This window comes from Aquila chrysaetos, chromosome 10 (assembly GCF_900496995.4).
Source record: "Aquila chrysaetos chrysaetos chromosome 10, bAquChr1.4, whole genome shotgun sequence".
NCBI lineage: Eukaryota > Metazoa > Chordata > Aves > Accipitriformes > Accipitridae > Aquila > Aquila chrysaetos.
In genome coordinates, this window is record NC_044013.1 from 38,760,834 (window position 1) to 38,777,428 (window position 16,595).

General features: G+C 39.8%; 1 protein-coding gene and 1 long non-coding RNA gene across 6 annotated transcripts in view; one reads left to right on the forward strand and one right to left on the reverse strand.

Annotated features, from left to right (window-relative positions):
- The window catches only part of SPECC1 (sperm antigen with calponin homology and coiled-coil domains 1), a 102,422-nt gene that overhangs the window by 12,015 nt on the left and 73,812 nt on the right, over positions 1-16,595 (forward strand). For 2 of the 5 annotated variants that reach the window (XM_030027413.2, XM_030027417.2), the window contains exons 1-3: positions 109-221; positions 11,093-11,269; positions 14,280-14,415. In XM_030027413.2, coding sequence (XP_029883273.1) covers positions 11,123-11,269; positions 14,280-14,415 — 283 coding nt within the window. In that variant the 5' untranslated portion in view covers positions 109-221; positions 11,093-11,122. Of the gene's footprint in view, positions 1-107; positions 222-11,092; positions 11,270-14,279; positions 14,416-16,595 lie in introns of those variants that run through there. The other 3 variants (XM_030027414.2, XM_041126581.1, XM_030027416.2) reach the window with 2 other exon arrangements.
- Positions 11,565-14,695, reverse strand: LOC115346884. Its single transcript, XR_003925292.2, has 3 exons — positions 14,546-14,695; positions 13,884-14,098; positions 11,565-13,767 (listed from the first exon to the last, which is right to left on the reverse strand). It is a non-coding gene; the product is annotated as an uncharacterized LOC115346884 (long non-coding RNA).

Here is a 16,595-nt window from a genome sequence, read left to right on the forward strand (position 1 = left end):
ATATATGTGTGCGTGTGTGCTGAATGCCAAAGCGCTGGTGAAGCCAGCTTGCTTCCGTATGTGAATCATTTCTCAAGCAGCTCTCTGTGTCTCGCTGCAATGTGGTTTTCCTCTCAGGGAAGCACTCAAGCCCTGAATTTTCAGTCTGGCTTGCACATGCTGTCAGAAGCTGGTGGGAGACAGTTTTCTTTTTAATGCAGAAAAGAGGACAAGCTTTTACTGTAAGTATTTTAATATCTTTTATTTTTTAAGGTGGGAACTGTATTACCTCTAGAAGGGTTCTAGGATCAGTAATGTATTCTTAGGGTGAATGGACCTGCTTTGCTCAACACTTTTTTTCCTAGTATCTCACTCTAAAACTAAATTGCATGAAACAAAAAATGTATGGTGTAAACAATTCTGCATTAGCTGAAAATGGGCTCGAGGTGGTCTAAAAACCATCACAACAGCAAAAAAAGTCCCACCATGTGAGTCTGTAGGAGCTGGCTACTGTATTTTTCTTCTGCTCTGCTACAGATTTAGTGACAAAAGGGTTGAAACTGTTTCTGTGCCTGTTTCTGCTTTCTTCTCTAGCAATTTAAGGTTGTGCTCCAACAGTTAAATGAAGCAGGAATATGAGCGGACTTTCCTCTACTACTGCATGTTCACATAGTCCAGTCAAGAAAGGCCAGAAAGGAACAAGCTGCTAAGCAAATAGGTTTGACAGCTAGCATCTCTGCAGGGGTTCAGTGAAAGCACTGGGGAGCATGCTAGACGAGTACCCTCTTACAACACTACAGCAAAGAGCTGTTCGGATTCTCAGCAAGACCCTTTATTGTAGCAGTTTAACAGTTGTCCTTAAAATTGTACTGTGGACTAAAGCTTGATCATGCTACTACTACTACTAATAGCATTTATATAGCATGTAATATGGCAAAGTTGTAGAGATGTAATTAAGTCCTGTATGTGTAGCAGTAAAGGATTACTGGTAGAACTGGTTTGAAAACAGGGATTCTCTACCCCCTTCTCTTGTACACAGTCTAAGTTCTTCTAGATGTCCCCTACTAATCCATTCTGTCTCACCTCCGAAAGGGAGTGTTTTGCATGTTCCTCTTCTACTCTTTCTAAATTATAAAGTGGTCTCTGCCCCTGTAACCTCAGCAGGAGAGAGGATATCTGATTTGCTGAAATACAGTGTTCTTTGCACAATTTGACAGATAACTAACACAAGAATACCTCATCCTAACATGCACACATGTATGTACTACCCCTTCCCTTTCCAGTCCAGTTCTAAAACAATTTAATTTCATTAGTAGTCCACCAAGGTGGGTCTTTCAGTCCATCAGTGGTCCCCTAAGTCACAGTTGTAAACCATTGATACTGTTGCCTAGATCTGTTCTGTTCCTGTTCGGTATGAATATTCTTAAAATGCAGAAGTCCTAGTTTCTCCTGCAGTTTTGGAGTTGTGTCCTCATCTTTGCAAGAACCCTTTCTGTTAGAAGTTCACACTGTCATTCATATAAATGTTCAGAAGTTCCCAGTTTATTAACTTTAATCAGTGACCTATTCTGCACTTTAATGTAAGATAAATATCCCTGTAAGGGATAGCTTCCAGGTCTCGATTATTTCTCTGCATTGTGATGGTTTGAAAATGGGAGTCGGGGAAACATCCCAGCATGTGGCAATCTGTGTGAGGCTGCTCACTTGCGTGCTGTGTGACAGATGTTGATTTATCTCATTTTTACTTTTTTTTTTTTCTCTGGGGGTTCCTTTCCAAGGCACATGTATGAGCCTATCTTCATAAATATGCTTTTTAGTGAACAATTATGATCCCCTTTTTATAAATGGAAAAACTAAGGCATAGAAAGCTTACACGGCTGAGGTAGTACAATAAATCTCTGCTGGAGCTGAGGATAGAATCGGGTGGAATCCCAAGCCAGCACATTGACTGCGATATCATCCCTCCGCACTTTGAGGGGACGGGGAACCTGCCAGTCTGTGTGCATGAACCAGTCAGGATTCCCGTGTAGCCACGTGCTGTGTGTCTCTGTCTGCCATTCCAAAAACCATCATCGTTCCTTCTTTTTCTTGTAGATGTCTCTACCCTCTATGCTACAAAAAAATGTAATGCCAGGTAATTATCAGGCAAACCACTTGTAATTATTCTTAATTTCTTTAGCAGTTATATAACTCTTGCTCTATCTAAAATGAAACCTTCTTTTCTTCCTTCTTGCGGGTTGGCAAAACATGAAGTGTTAACTGTATGTGTCACTTGCTTTGTGCTGTATTCACTGGGACAGTAGTTCAAAGAACCTGGATTAATGAGCAGTAGCTACCTTGAAATGGTTCTAAAACATTTTGTTCTCAGCACGCAATATACTGAACATAAATTAAACCCATCTCTTCAGGGCAGAGTCATATTGGGGAAAGCCCAGAGTGACCTAATTCTTTGCGATTCTAACATGGTTGCAGCTTCAAAAAGGAAGTTTGGAATCAGTGCATCATTTTTACCCTTCCTGAATCTTCCCTTTGACTTGGGTCTCCAAAGGGTGGATGTTAGCACTATGTAAACTGATACACTTTTCCTGCTTGCCATACATTGAAGTAATGAGGGAAGTACAACTTATAAAAATGCATTCTCCAAATTCTGTAGTCTGGAATCACTTCCTAGATGTAGTTTGATGTGACTTGATAAAACTTGGAATTTATTGCATAACCTCTATGTATGCATTCCACCACTACACGCTTTCATGTACACTCTCCCAGTATGAGAATATGCTGCCCCTGCCCGCCTTCCTACAAATGCATGTTGCCACCCTACCCTTCCAATGATGGTTTTTTCCTTGTGTGCATCCATCAGTAATGCGATGAACATGATTCAGAATTGCCACATTTAAATCTACATCTCTGCCCTGGAGTTAGTGAAAGATCATATCAGTCTTTCGTCCTTTCAGCCTTACCAAGACAACACAATCTACTTAAACCAGAGAAGCATGGTGGACTGTTTATTGACAGCCAGCATACAATTGTGCTTCATGGCTTTTTCAGGTGTGACACTATGCAGCTGGTAGTGGCCACTGTCCTTCTGGAGGGCTAATGAGCAGAAAATTACAGATAGGTTGGGATTTTTGTTTCCTTATCCCCATGTTGTTTATAAGATCAGGGGTCATAGGGAGGTAGCAAAGTTTTTCTTGATATATGTAATGGTGACTGGTTAGGTAATCAGTGTGAGGAAGGAGGAGGAGGAGATTGAATATCCATGTACAAACAGCGTAATTTAAATTACAGGAGGAGCATGTTCCCAGACATTTCAAAGTACAGCTTTGGCTTGATTTTTAAGCATCAGTCCCTGTGGCGGATGACAGTTCTGGGTATTTTATCTACAGAAGTAGCAAAGATACCTGTATTTTCCTGTCTTATAAATGGCCAGTAATGTGGAACAAGGACAAGAGAAATGCAGCTAAATAAATCCTTTGTCCATATGCACACGTGAGGATTTTGTTGTAACTTCTGCATTTTTTTTCATGGGATCTAACTAAGAATAAAAGATTCATAAATCCAAAACTCCATGGAGAATTTCTGTGGAGCAGGGTGGGCAGAAGGTTTTGCACTGCTGTCATCTGTCCATGCCTGGAAAAGTCATCAGTGACTCTAATGGTTGCGGTGGGAAGAGGATTATATTTTAAGCAATGTTGAGACATGGAGTTTTGCAGTTGCTGACCTGGACTCTGGCAGTCTTGTTGGGATGGTTTCGGAAGCTGAGCTGATGGCCAGAAACCTGTCATTTGTGGCTGGCTGGAACTGTCCTCACCTAGGCCATTTCTGATGTAGTTTAGACGTCCTTGTAACCATTCAGTGTATTTATGTACTGGTTAATAAATATCCATTTTAGAGAATTACAGCAATCAGCCTAAGAAATAAGCAAGAAATGCCATAAACAACACAGAAATGCAAGATTGTCTCTTACGATTGTAACCACAGATAAAGTAACTTTGTCTCTGGGAGATCCAAGGGAGTTTCCATTGTCTGTGTTCCATTTGATACCATGAAGGGAAGGGAAAAAGAACTGTCTCTGCAGTAGTTGCTTATACTGTAGAGGAAGTGAGCCATGTACCCTGTAAAGAAAATTCTCATCTGATGCCATATTAAACGTGCTTTTCTGAGTTGTTTGGGGTTTTTTTAAGAGTCCTACAGAAGAGCAATTAGACAAGCAAAGCAAACTAAAACCCAAACCAGTAATTTTCATATGAGGATATAATCTTCCGGCAACCTTAGCATAATGAACATTTTTGAAGATGACTCTTAAACTATATCAGAGCCACTGATGCTTAAATCCTGGGACTGGTATTTTGTTTTGTATTTTCCCAATTATTAGCTGGGTGACCTTGGGCATGTATGTGTCTTAATTTCTGTGTATTTCTTTTATATCTAGAAATTATCAACATTTTTAACTCCTTGCTAAAGCACCTTGATTCTGTAACTGCCTAGCTGTATATATATTTTTCTTCACTCTTGAAAGTAAAAAAAAAAAAACAAACCAAAACCCCAAAAAACCGCAACCTACCAAACAAAAAGCTAAAACTATCTTTGCTTGAGGCATGCATAAAACCAGCAGAATTTTCCCTGCTGTAGCATGCAGTCTGGACATGAAAATTTCCAAGTGATGTCTTGTCTCCTGGTACTTTACCAGCAACACATGAAGATTCAGCTGCAAATGAAATTGGAAAGCAAGTCTGCTGAGGTAGACCAGAGGAAACTGCTGCTCAGTGTTTGGGGTCAGGTTTATAATTGATTCTCTTTCTCTGGCCAGCAAGAGCAAGATGAGCCTTAGAGATGAGGTTTTGGCCAATGGGCATATCTTGTCTGTTTCTTTGAGTTGTGTTTGGGTGGAAGAAGGTGGTCTGCCTTGTGATTTTTTTTTTTTTTTTTTTTTGGGGGGGGGGGGGGATGGGACGGACGCTTTTAAATCCAATTCTAATGAAAGTTAAGCTTTGTACCAGCAAAAATCCAGCAAGTGTCTCCACTTGGAGGAGTAATGGAGGAAGGTTGCACCGAGATAGCCTCAAAGACACTAAAAACAAAGTAACAGAAACTAGAGAAAAGAGAGGATGGATGAGGTAGATACAGAAATACTACACAGCTGAAAGGAGCAGGTGCCTAAGGAAAGCTGCTAGAGATGACCAAAAGAGAGTAAACAGTTTGTTTTTATTGTTAGCCCAGTCTTATTTCCAAATAGATTTTTATCTGTGCCTTCTATCTCCAAGTTACCAGTTACTGTATTGGACTTAATCAACTTCCCTGGTTTGTGACCCTGGCTTGATTCCTGATATCGGCTAAGAAATCAAGATGAGTCATATGGAAGCATCTGTCAAGTCTAAAAATTGTTGTTTAAAGTGAATTGATGTGAAGGGCAGAAAAGAATTCTATTTTAGCCCAGCTGGCTATCCTGCCATATAGCTTCCTACACACCACTAGAAAATGCTTTACAGTTTACTGAACTTGTTAGATATTTCTATGTTCCAGTTGATAGTTTGTCTGAAAATAGCAGAGATTGATTAGGTTGGAAGGAAAATAGTATAAGCATGATGCAGATTTTACATGCTAAAAAAACCCCAACAAACCCAAACCAGAGGAAGATTGTGCTTTGATTTCATGAGAATGTGTAATAAAGGTTCTGGAATAGTCTGACCTTTTGATGTAATGAAAAGTAACTGAATTACAGGAAAATGGCACTGGGGACTATGGGTTTTAACCCACCAGTGTCACAGACTTCTGTCCTTTGAGACTCCTATCTGCAAAGTTGGTACTTCTGACCTCATTTTTCAGAAATGCTGGGCATTCACAGGTCTCAATGAATGTGCCATCTGGTACATTACTCTCCAGATCTAGTAATGAGTTTTCATAATTCTTTTTTTTCATTCTTTTTCCCAAAGCAACTTGAATGACTCTGCTTTAATTTGACTGTCCTGTTGAGCGAGTAGCGTTATGCACAGACATGAGAACCAAAACCTGAATTGTGTAAAGTATGTGGGGTACAGATAATTTGTATCTCTAGCCCCCAACAGGGATTTTCCTATGTAACTTCATTTCTGCAGATACACTAATAATTTTTATTTACTTAATAGTGTAACTGCTAAGTTTCTTGACTGTGAAATAATATTGCTTGTCATCACTCTATCTATTCTTTTTAGTTATTCAGAGTAAAATAGCTTTTAAAAGTCAGCAGAATGTGTTTCCTAGAAGTTTGTTCTACAGGACTGGTGAATTATTCCTTTGATGGATAGCCAAGCCTTAAGATCCAAGAGACCTAGCATTGTTTCTGCTGATGCTGACTGCCTGTGAGAGTGAGGATAAATTCTTAATCCAGTTTTTCTAGCCATAAAATGGGAATAATTCTAGACTGGTTCTAAAGATTTTTATTAATAAATGTGTGTGGACTGACTAATGAAGAAATGTCTACATTCTCAATCTTTAATAAAACAATAAAATTTCAAGTAAAATGGACTATCTTTCCACTGTAAAACTTCTGCCAACTGCCAAAATAGCCCCCATCAAAATTTTCCCAATACCCTTTAAAAATACCAGCGAGAAAGGATGAACTATATAGCATGGCCTGAATTTTTAAAAACTCTGATGCCTGCAGGGAATTCTGATGATTACTGAGAGAAAAAGCTCTGTCAGGACCAGCTTTACATTTTTATAAACCCTCTGATTATCTCATTTGCAGCACCTCTTTTAGAGGAAAGGAGTATTCAGAAACCAGTGCTTTTGAGTGTAAAAGATTTTAAAAACTAACCCCCCCCCCCCCCCCCCCCCAGCCTCCTGCAGTTTGGAAGTGACTGGCAATAGAACTGATTTTGCTGCTCTGAAGCAACATATTGTTGGCATGAACCTCCATTTATTTCAACATGGAGCTGCTGCTTATCTTCGGTTTCTACATGTTTTCAGAGTACAGCTCCAAGCAGGGCATGTTACAGGAACTTAATTATGGCCTGCTAGTGACCTGCTCTGGCTGATGCCAAAGAAAGACAGACTTTGAACCTTGGGATGGCAGCATTCTGTTTGCTTCCTAAGGAAAGTTCCCTGTGAAATGTGAAGAAAGAAATTAAAAATAAAATCGTAGAGCTCCAGGCATTGCTTAAAGCGAGTCATCTTCCGGGAGAATGAGCAGAAGCATGTCTCATCTGAAACACATTGAGACATAATGGGTGTAACACTAGTGATTTTGTCACTGTATTTGCAAAAGCAGCTTGGTTGCATCTCTTGTGGAAGGCTGCTTCTCTTTCAGATTTCTCTGGGTAGCCTAGAGATCAAGTCATAATCTCTCTGGGGTCCTTTCGGAAGGAAATGCTGATATTTAGTTAAAATACAGTAGACTTCTATCAATATGTACTAAAGCCCTTGGGAGCCATTACCTGGTGACAGTTTCACAGATGCAGAAATGCAGATACACAAGGCTTGGAAGGTTGTGTGCAAAAGGGTATTGAACGATATACCCTGTTATAATAGTTACAATATGAGTACATATATACTGCCTCTGTCCTGACTTGTGAAAGGGACAGTCTTCCAAGATACATTCAGCTGTGACAAGTTAGTGGTGATCCCATTCCCAAGCTCTCATTCAAGGATAGTTTCTGGCCATGATTGGCTACTTGCAATGTAATTTCTGCTGGCTCAGAAGGATGGTCTCTGCAAGCTACTGTTATCAGCCTTGGCCTGAAAATCACATCAAGGAAGCAGAGGCTGCCATTTAGTTGTTGCACTGCTGTGACAAACTACTGCCTTGTTTAAGATTTGGGACAGAAGGCTATATTTGAGGTCTCTTTTAACCTGAGCTTCTTCAAAAACTGGAGTCATTATTAACTTATATATTTGGTGGACTTGGCAGTGTTAGGTTAACAGTTGGACTTGATCTTAAAGGTCCTTTCCAACCTAAATGATTTTATATTTGCGGCTTGTATTAGTAGCACTCTGTCCTTATGCTCTCTTTTTTCAGCATATTTAGTCGTCTTATCTGTTTCTCCAAAAATGCTTTTTTGTCTTTCCAGATTTAAAAATTATGTTGGTTTTTAATGATTCACGTATTAAAAAATGGTGTATTTTGAGACAACTAGATAAAAGCTGTATATTATTTTTTTAAATACAATCTATTATAAACTGTCCCTATATGTGCTGTTTTTACACAAGGATTAGAGAAACCTTTCTTTGCTAATATTAGGCTTCCTCATGCTAACTGGCTGCAGGCATTTTATATATCTGAGTTAATATTTTGACAGTTCACTGCTATCTAACTCAGTCCATGAGCCATTCCATGATACTGAATTTCTAGGGTTTCCCATTGTCCCAACTGCCCACAACTTCTGTGAAACTTTTTTGTTGTTGTTGTTTATTTTCCTGTGATGCAATAAATTGAATTTGGAGGAGAGGAAGAGCTGATGTTGACTCTGAGAATGGATTTCCTGCTCTCATCAAAGAACAGCAGGAATTTTTATCTTTTTTTGGGGGGGGGGGGGGGGGGGGAGTAGTTTTGTTTAGTACTTCTTCTGAAGCAGTACTTCTAATAACTCAAATGTGTGTTACCTACCTAGGAATGAAAGCAACTTAAGATGTGTGCAACCTTGCTTTATTCTTTGAAGTACATGTAAGGCTTGTGGAAAGTATTGGGATCTCACTTCAGAGACTGAAATCTTTATCTACAGTGCAGATTCAGGTTGGCCAAATACATGAGAAGCCTTATTTCCATCTTTTACAAATGCTGATTCCCATATAAATACATGGAAAACTAATAAACTCTAATAAATCCAAATATGTGCTTTTCAATTTTAATTTCATCTGCATGGCGTAGTAAAATATTATTAAATCCACATGGCATGTAATTCAGCTATCATTACATGAAAAAGCCAGTTTGCCTCAGGCTACTGGCTAGATTTCTTGAGTTATGGTTTCTTGTTTGTTTGTTTTTTTTAAGTACCTCATCCTTTTACTTCTAACATCATGGTCTAATAAGCATATTACTCCACTGCAACTTTAAAATGCCATGGATGACTCAAAATTAAATTCTTTAGGATATCAAGAAAGCATCTGTACAGCTTAAGGCAGGAAAGTATGAGATACAGTTATGAAGAAATCCAGAGGATATAATAAAGCAAAATGCGTGTGCAACCACTGGATCTACAAAAAACAGAATCTGCATAATTTGGAGATCTAATCAGGAAGGTAGTTTGCATGTGTAGTTGCTTGTTCACCCATATAAATACAGTGAACAGTATGCCCATTAAAAAAATAGTTTATTAAGTAATGTAAAGCACCAAAGCTTGCTAAGGTAGATCATGAACTGTGGGAATGCTAAACATTATAATCTATTGTAATATAGCTTACGTATCTGTCAGTGTTTTTAAAAAAGGAGCCAAGTGATCAGCATAATCATCAACAAAGATTACTCTGCTTTCTCCTCTAATGAGATCAGCTGATGGCTCCACACTGTACGTGTTAAGAATTTTAATGGAGGCATGGCTATACTTAGCAATAATAACTAGTAACTTTTTTATTTCTTTATTTAGGAGATGACAGGTTAGAGCTGTGGAGAAAGTAGACAGCCCTCTGTGCAAGAGGCACCAAGGATAAATAGAGGAAATGTCACTTGCTAGCTTTGTTCTCTGTAAGACAGCAGCAGAGCACTTGACATTCCCTTCTGCCTCTGTGCAGCAAAACACTCCTTAAATAGACCATCATGGCACCTGGAAGGTGCTGTCAGTGTTGAATATGACTTGGCCCCAAACAGATTTGTTTCCCGTGAGTTCAGTGAGTGTTCTTATTTGTGAATGTGAAATAAAGTATAAAGCAAATGATGAGATACAAGGGCTTAGGTCACATTTTGTACTGACAGCCAGAAAGAAATTGTTTCGGCATCTCTGTCAGAGGGTTGCTGTCCAAGTTCACACCGGCCCAGCTGGACTCCGGTGTGATAAACAGTGTGTGCTTACTGCGAGCGCATTGCCCTAGCTGAGACACTAGGCTTATCTCTTCGTACATCTTTTAGTTACTTGTTTAACAGACAAGAAGCAAGTTAGTCTCTGCCTACACAAAAGTGATAGGCAGCTACATCCTATGTCTGTTTTAGAAAATGAAGCTGCAGAAGAAAAATGTTGCTTATACTGAAGTGGGGGAGATACCAGGCAATCTCCCCTCCTTCCCACTCCCAACTCAGCAGGCTGGTGGGACTTTAAAAAAACAAAAAAAATCCAACTGATTATTTTATTCTGCTCCTGGTTTGGATTGGGCAATGGCTGGTGAAAATTTATGGCTTTAGATCTACAGAAGTTGAACAAGCGATTTAATTGGCAGCTGTCTACCTACTGAGAGAAACAGACTAGTTGTTCTTGCTGGCAGATTGAATTTGTTCAGCTATATCCAAAAAAAGGAATTCATGTTGATTTGCTGATTCCTGGCAGGATTTCTGTCTTGCATAAGTTTCTCTCTGAGGAATAGTGGATCTGGATTTTTGTTTGCAAGGAAGTTGATATTTTTTTACCGTGTTTTGTAAAACTTGGTATTGTGAAACATCTTTTTATCACTATGGCAACATCAACTGCTGCTTCTCTAGAAGACTGATAAGTTAAAGATATCATATTTTCCGTAGAACTGAGGAAACTTGCTTCTCATGTGACTTTTAAAAAGTGAGTATTATTTCAATTGTAGATGCTGGATCTAACAGTGAGAGAAGTAGTTTTCTTTTTATCCCAAGGTTGTCTTCAATTGCTGTGGACTTCAGTGTTCTCAGTTACTCTTTCATTGTGCTTCAGCATTCACAGGTGTTCTGCTGTGGCTGACAGAAGTCTCTGATTTACATAGTCCCAACAAAAGTCAGTGTTCCTTCTGTGGTGTTTCATGTTACCAGTCAGTATGAAAAATAAGTGGCTGCAGCCTACTGTGAGGGATTCTCTAGGCTGAGTTTTGATGGGTATGAGAGAGGCAATAAAGTTTAGCATGGCATTTTCAGCCTTTAAACTGATGCCAGATATCTCTGTTGCCTCTCTTTCAGATGATATAAAGACAGTTTATACTTTTGCCTGTGTATACATATATATAATTTTTTTTTTATTTTTTTTTTTAGGGTCTGTAGACTGAGTTATTGGGGAAGAAAATGAAGAGTACTGCCAGGCCTTGGAGTGCAATGGCAAAGCAAGGGAGTCATGGGGTTGACAGAGGAAAATCGCTTTCCACCACCTCAACAGGAATGAAGACGTCCAAGTCCTCGACTTCACTAGCCTTTGAGTCTCGGCTCAGCAAGGTACTAACCAGTAGGGACTGTGCAAGCATTATAGCCTTGTTCCAGGTTAAAGCTTGGACCCTAAGACTTGGAGTGGGCTCGACCACTGTATTAAGCATAGGGAGATTATAATTGTGTTGTGTATTAGACTAATGCACGTTTCTGAAAATATTTTGCATGTGATGGGGGAGACACTGTATTTGTAGAAGGTATGAGTGGGTTCTCTTACACTGTCTGTGTGTGAGGGAATTGCTTTAACTTTGAAGACAGAGAAAAATAAATGGCAAATTCTTAGTTCAACTGATTGTTACACATGTGAAGAAACTGAAAGAGATTTATTAATGGATTTCCAGAATTCCTAAAAATCTGTGCCTCTCTTCCTTCAAGGCAAAATATATTAACAAAAGAGATTACTTGCAATGGAACACGTACATTTTATGAATCCTATCTTTCTATACAGATATATTTCAAAAATAGCAGAAACTTCTGTCAAAGCAATTTTAAGAAAATAGAGTAATACACCTGAAATGCTGCTACATCTGTACCCTTGCAGCCAGCAAACAAAAATAACCTTGTCGTCCAAATACAGACCAAGATACCAGTGATGAAAACAGACCATGGGCTTCCTGTTTGTGACTGTTTCCAATAGTAAAGTTTAGTAAACAATACATAACATGGTACAGCATTTTAATCAAGAGGAGATCTAAACTTCATTAACTGTCACTGTTTCTTGAGTGAAGGATTAATTTACTTAACTTGCTTTGTAGACTCCTAGATGCTCTGAGCATCTTATCAATAGGATATTTCAGCCTAGCGTTCCAGGCAGATTATGTTTGTCATTGCAGTATGTGCTGTATGGCTGAAGCAAGCATCTCTGAAGGAATGCTACCAAAGAGACTAATCAGGAAATCTGATACAATTAATTTGTATATGGTGTTAAACGTAGAGGGCTTTCTTCCTAATTACAGCTAATATCTTCAACATGTTGATCATCAGCAAATGCAAGATCATCAAAGTGGTTTCCTTGAAGAAATGGGGTAGAAAAAGGCACCATAGTTGCTGCTGTAGAAGAGGGCACATTGAAGAAATTACTGTAAAGACTGCAGAAGTCTCTAAAGGTCAGAAAGTCAGATTATTCCATTCTGCTCCGAAGAGTGAGCTGACAAAACCTCTGCCAGAAGGCAAAACGTTAGCTGTTTGGTATCCTGGAGCAGATCAACACTTTAGCTATTGAAACTTACGTGCTCACAGGGTCCGGGAAACCACAGACTCTGAGTCAGAGAAAGAGATGAAAGGGAGAAAGAATTGGAGCTGAGAGACTTCATTTTGCTTTAAGACTTTACATTCAGGAACTGCTAAATAGGGGAGAGTGCTTGTTGTGTGCTCTCCTTTCATTTAACCCAAGCAGTAGTTTTCAGCCTGTGGTTCATGGACCCCCTGGGTGTCACTGGACAACTTCAAAAGAAGTGGGTTTTGATTTGTGAAAACAGTTTAGGTGACCACAAACTGAAAAGGATAGAAAAAGTACTGCTCTAGGGAGACTCTCCAGAGATTTGGTCTTTTAAAATACTTTTATTTTAAGTATTAAAAGTATTTTTCCTGACATTAGAGGCTGTTATTAGAGGTACACAGTCTGTTATGAAGGCACACAAATGGGAAAGCAGCTGACCAAAGTTCTGAGATAAACTGCTACTTCAGCTTGTTGAAGCAACATAATTTCAGCGTTTCTCCTTGCATCTTAAGTTCATTGTGCTTGTATCGCACAGATTTCTTGAGTACGCATTTAGAGTAGACTTGCTTTACTAGAAATCCCCCTCCCAAAAAAGACTACACAGCAAGTCCCTTGGTCCCTTGCTTTCTCATGTCCAATAAGGCTTACTAAGTAAATTAGTGATAGCCACTAATATGTTTTTAAAACCACACACCGTAAAATACCCTGTAAAACAAATAGTTTACCTTCTTCCAAACTTATGAAACATGTCAGTATTAATTTTTAGAATTCTGCAGCTTATCTATTCTGAAAACCAATGCATCTTTTTTGCTGTGAATTATTTCCTTGGTGGTCACATGAACAAAATGTTTTCTTGTGAACAGACTTTGCAGTTTCTCTTCTACTGAGTCCTACAGCCCCTAGTAAAACAACTAGTATTAGGTCCCACCATGAGATCATCAGCCATCTTTGTTCACTGTTTTTCAATAAACAAGGAGGGTAAATAGCTGAAATCGTATAATGTTTAAGATAAGGGATTTCCAATTGGTAATTGTGTTAGATCTTGCACTGGCTGCTCTTGCGTTTTATTGTGGCAGCCTGAGCTTCTCAGCTAAATGATTTTCAGATTTTTGGCTTGGTCTCCAGCATGTTCTTTGTTCATGTCAGATACCCTAGTTTATGATGCCACAAAGTTTGGTGACTCCTGTTTGGCAAACATGGGAAGGAACTGGTGGTTGCTTGCTATTGGAATAGCTCAGAAGTCTCTTCAGAGGATCAAAGGTCACAGTTGGGACAAAACTGCATCATCCTGAGTGGAGAGACAAGAACCAGCAGATACTTTTAGTATCTTTTTTTGATAGATTAAAGCCAGTTATTTGCTGCTTTGACCTGCTGGGTGTGTCAGGCTCTGCAACTAGCACTTACCTGCACAGGGCCAAATACTTGACTAAATGTAAACCGGTGAGGAAGTACGATGAATGCTGTTCAGAGCAAGATCTGAGAAGCCGGAGTTGCCAGTAGTCTGTTCCTGTAAACTATTTTCTCCCTGCGTCTCAATTATTTGCTTATTTGAATGGTCTTTCCCATTTTCATTCTTCACTGTTGAAACAGCAGTGTCTCTTAACCCACTTCGCCAATATCTAGAATGCAAAACAAATACAGAAATTAATAAAAAATTATTTAGTACAGTTATCAAAGCAATATTCCCATTGGGTTACTTTATGGAAATGTTCGTTTTCTCTCAGGAACCTTGCATTCTGAACTACTTGATGGGGATATTCAAGGTCTTAATCTTCTGGTTGCTCACGATCTCTATTGCAGCTGAAAAGGGCAAGCAGCGATGACATGCTGACAAAACCAGGGGTGGCAGCAGCTTCTGGAGTCTCTAGGCTGAAGAAGACCATTACAACAGGAGCGATTTCTGAGCTTGCTGAGAGTCGACTGAAGCCCAGCACAGGTAGATACACGGATTCTGGAAGACAGTCTACTTTATATGAAATATGCCGTCAGCCTCGCTTGGTTGACCAAGATCCTAGCTGAGTTTTCCTTATGCCCCCCTCCTGCCCCGTAGCACAGCTGTAACTTACCTGCTGTAATATTCAGCATATAGGAACGAGACATACTGTGCCTTGCAGGCTGGCCTTTCACTGCATCCTACCCCCCACCTCGGGGAGGGGGGGGACCAGCTTACAAGTCAGTAGTCCAAAGCGAAAAGGGAGAAGCTGCTGGGGGTTTGTTTCCAGGAGCCGTCAAGGGCTGAGCCCCGTGGGGCGCGGGCCCGGGCCGCGCCCCGAGCGGCCACGCGGTGGCGCCGTCGGCCCGCGGCGGTCGCGGCCTGCGCGGTGCTGTGCCGCAGGGCTGGCGTTAGCGGTACGCAGCCCGCTGTCTCACAGAGCAATAAATCAATTTGAAAGCTTTCCTTTTTACATTTTCATTACATATGAATAGAATTGTCTCTTCTCCCTCTACTGAATGAGCAGAGCTGTTACCCTGCTGTTCCTGGGACACGGCAGAGACGCGAGAACAAAGAGCCAGCCCTAGCATCTTCATGTATAACTTGTGCTCCTAAGCTACGCTGTGGCATGCTCTCTCCCTCAGCGTTAGCCCCATCAGCTTCTTCCCATTGGTTTCAAATCTAAGCTTGTTTCTAAAGGCAGCGACGCCATCTGCATACCAAGGGCTTCTGTGCAAACGCTCTGCTCTCCCCCTGGAGCTCAGCAAACGCTTGCTTTTGTCTGCTCCCTGGTGGCATTTCTAAGGGAATGTGAGATCTTATTAAATTTGACCATGACCTCCCTATTTGTCAAAGCCTCTGCAGGGTTTGGCTGAGTAACAGAACAATGTTACTAACCAGAAAGGGATTTCTGGGGAGAAAAAAAAAAAAAATTAATCTTTACATACTTCCTCCCACCCCTGAAAGAAAATGATACATCTTGTAACAGTATAAATGTTTCACAGTAACCCAAAGACAGATCCTGTTCTGCAGTTAATTGGTGTGTAAATCCTCAAATTTAATAGGGACTAGTTGTATCCAAAGGCATTTGAGATTCACCAGCCAATAAAGAGGCATGATGCTGGCAAAAGATGCTTGGGAGGAGTAATGAGGGGAGAAGAAAACCTGTACGGATGATGCAGCATAGGATCCTGGGAATGCAGCCAGGGAAACAGCACTGCAGGGAGTCCAGAATGGAATACATATGTCAGATACAAAAATACTAGCACAGGAATAGAGAGCCCCCTTCTGCATGCATGTATAATAACTGGGATTGGGGGAGGGTAAGATTTATGATGATGACTACTTTAAATACAAAGGGTAAAATGGTTTATGGAGTTCAAGTTACATCTGGATATTGTTTTGCCAATTTAAATTACGTCAATAGATCTGACCTTATATATTGCTTTGCATCAACATTTGTAGAGTATGAATGCGAATATTAGGGCTGGGTGAAAAGAGTCCAAGTGTGGAACTATGTATATTGTATAGATAGATGCTAAGAATATATGTCCTACCCCTCTAAAATTCCTTTTAACCTAGAGAGAACTGTCACAGGTCTTATAGGAGCTATCTACAGGTATGTATACAAAAAGACATGTATCTTACATATCTTAATTTTCACAGTGGTTCCATAGTCCAAAAGGGTGCTTGGAAATGTGGCCATATTCTGAGAATATGTGTCACTATCATGGCCACTGAAAAGTGCTAGATATTAGTGAGCAAGGTTACAAATCTGAATGCTACTTTTAGATTGTGAAAAAATACCAATAGGCATATTACAATACAGTATCTTGTTGCTAAGAGGAAAATTACAAATCGGATATGACAGAGGGTACATGTTCCTGGGAACATTGAGTAGAAAAGGAGAGAACATTGTTTTAGCTTCTATATTTTTATTGAAATGGCATCCCAAATAGTCACTGATTATCAAGACTACATTGCAATGCTAACTGACTGTGGAGCTAATCTAAGTAAGAATGTTCCTGTAGCTGGGAAATACAGATGTTTGTGTACATAGTCAACTGTGTAGATCTTGAAATTTTGTTCTGAAACCACTTTCTTTGGCTTCTTTGATTGCCTTCATCAGTTCTGTATTTTACTTTCATGTCTTAACTACAGACATCATGTCTTCCAACCCCCTT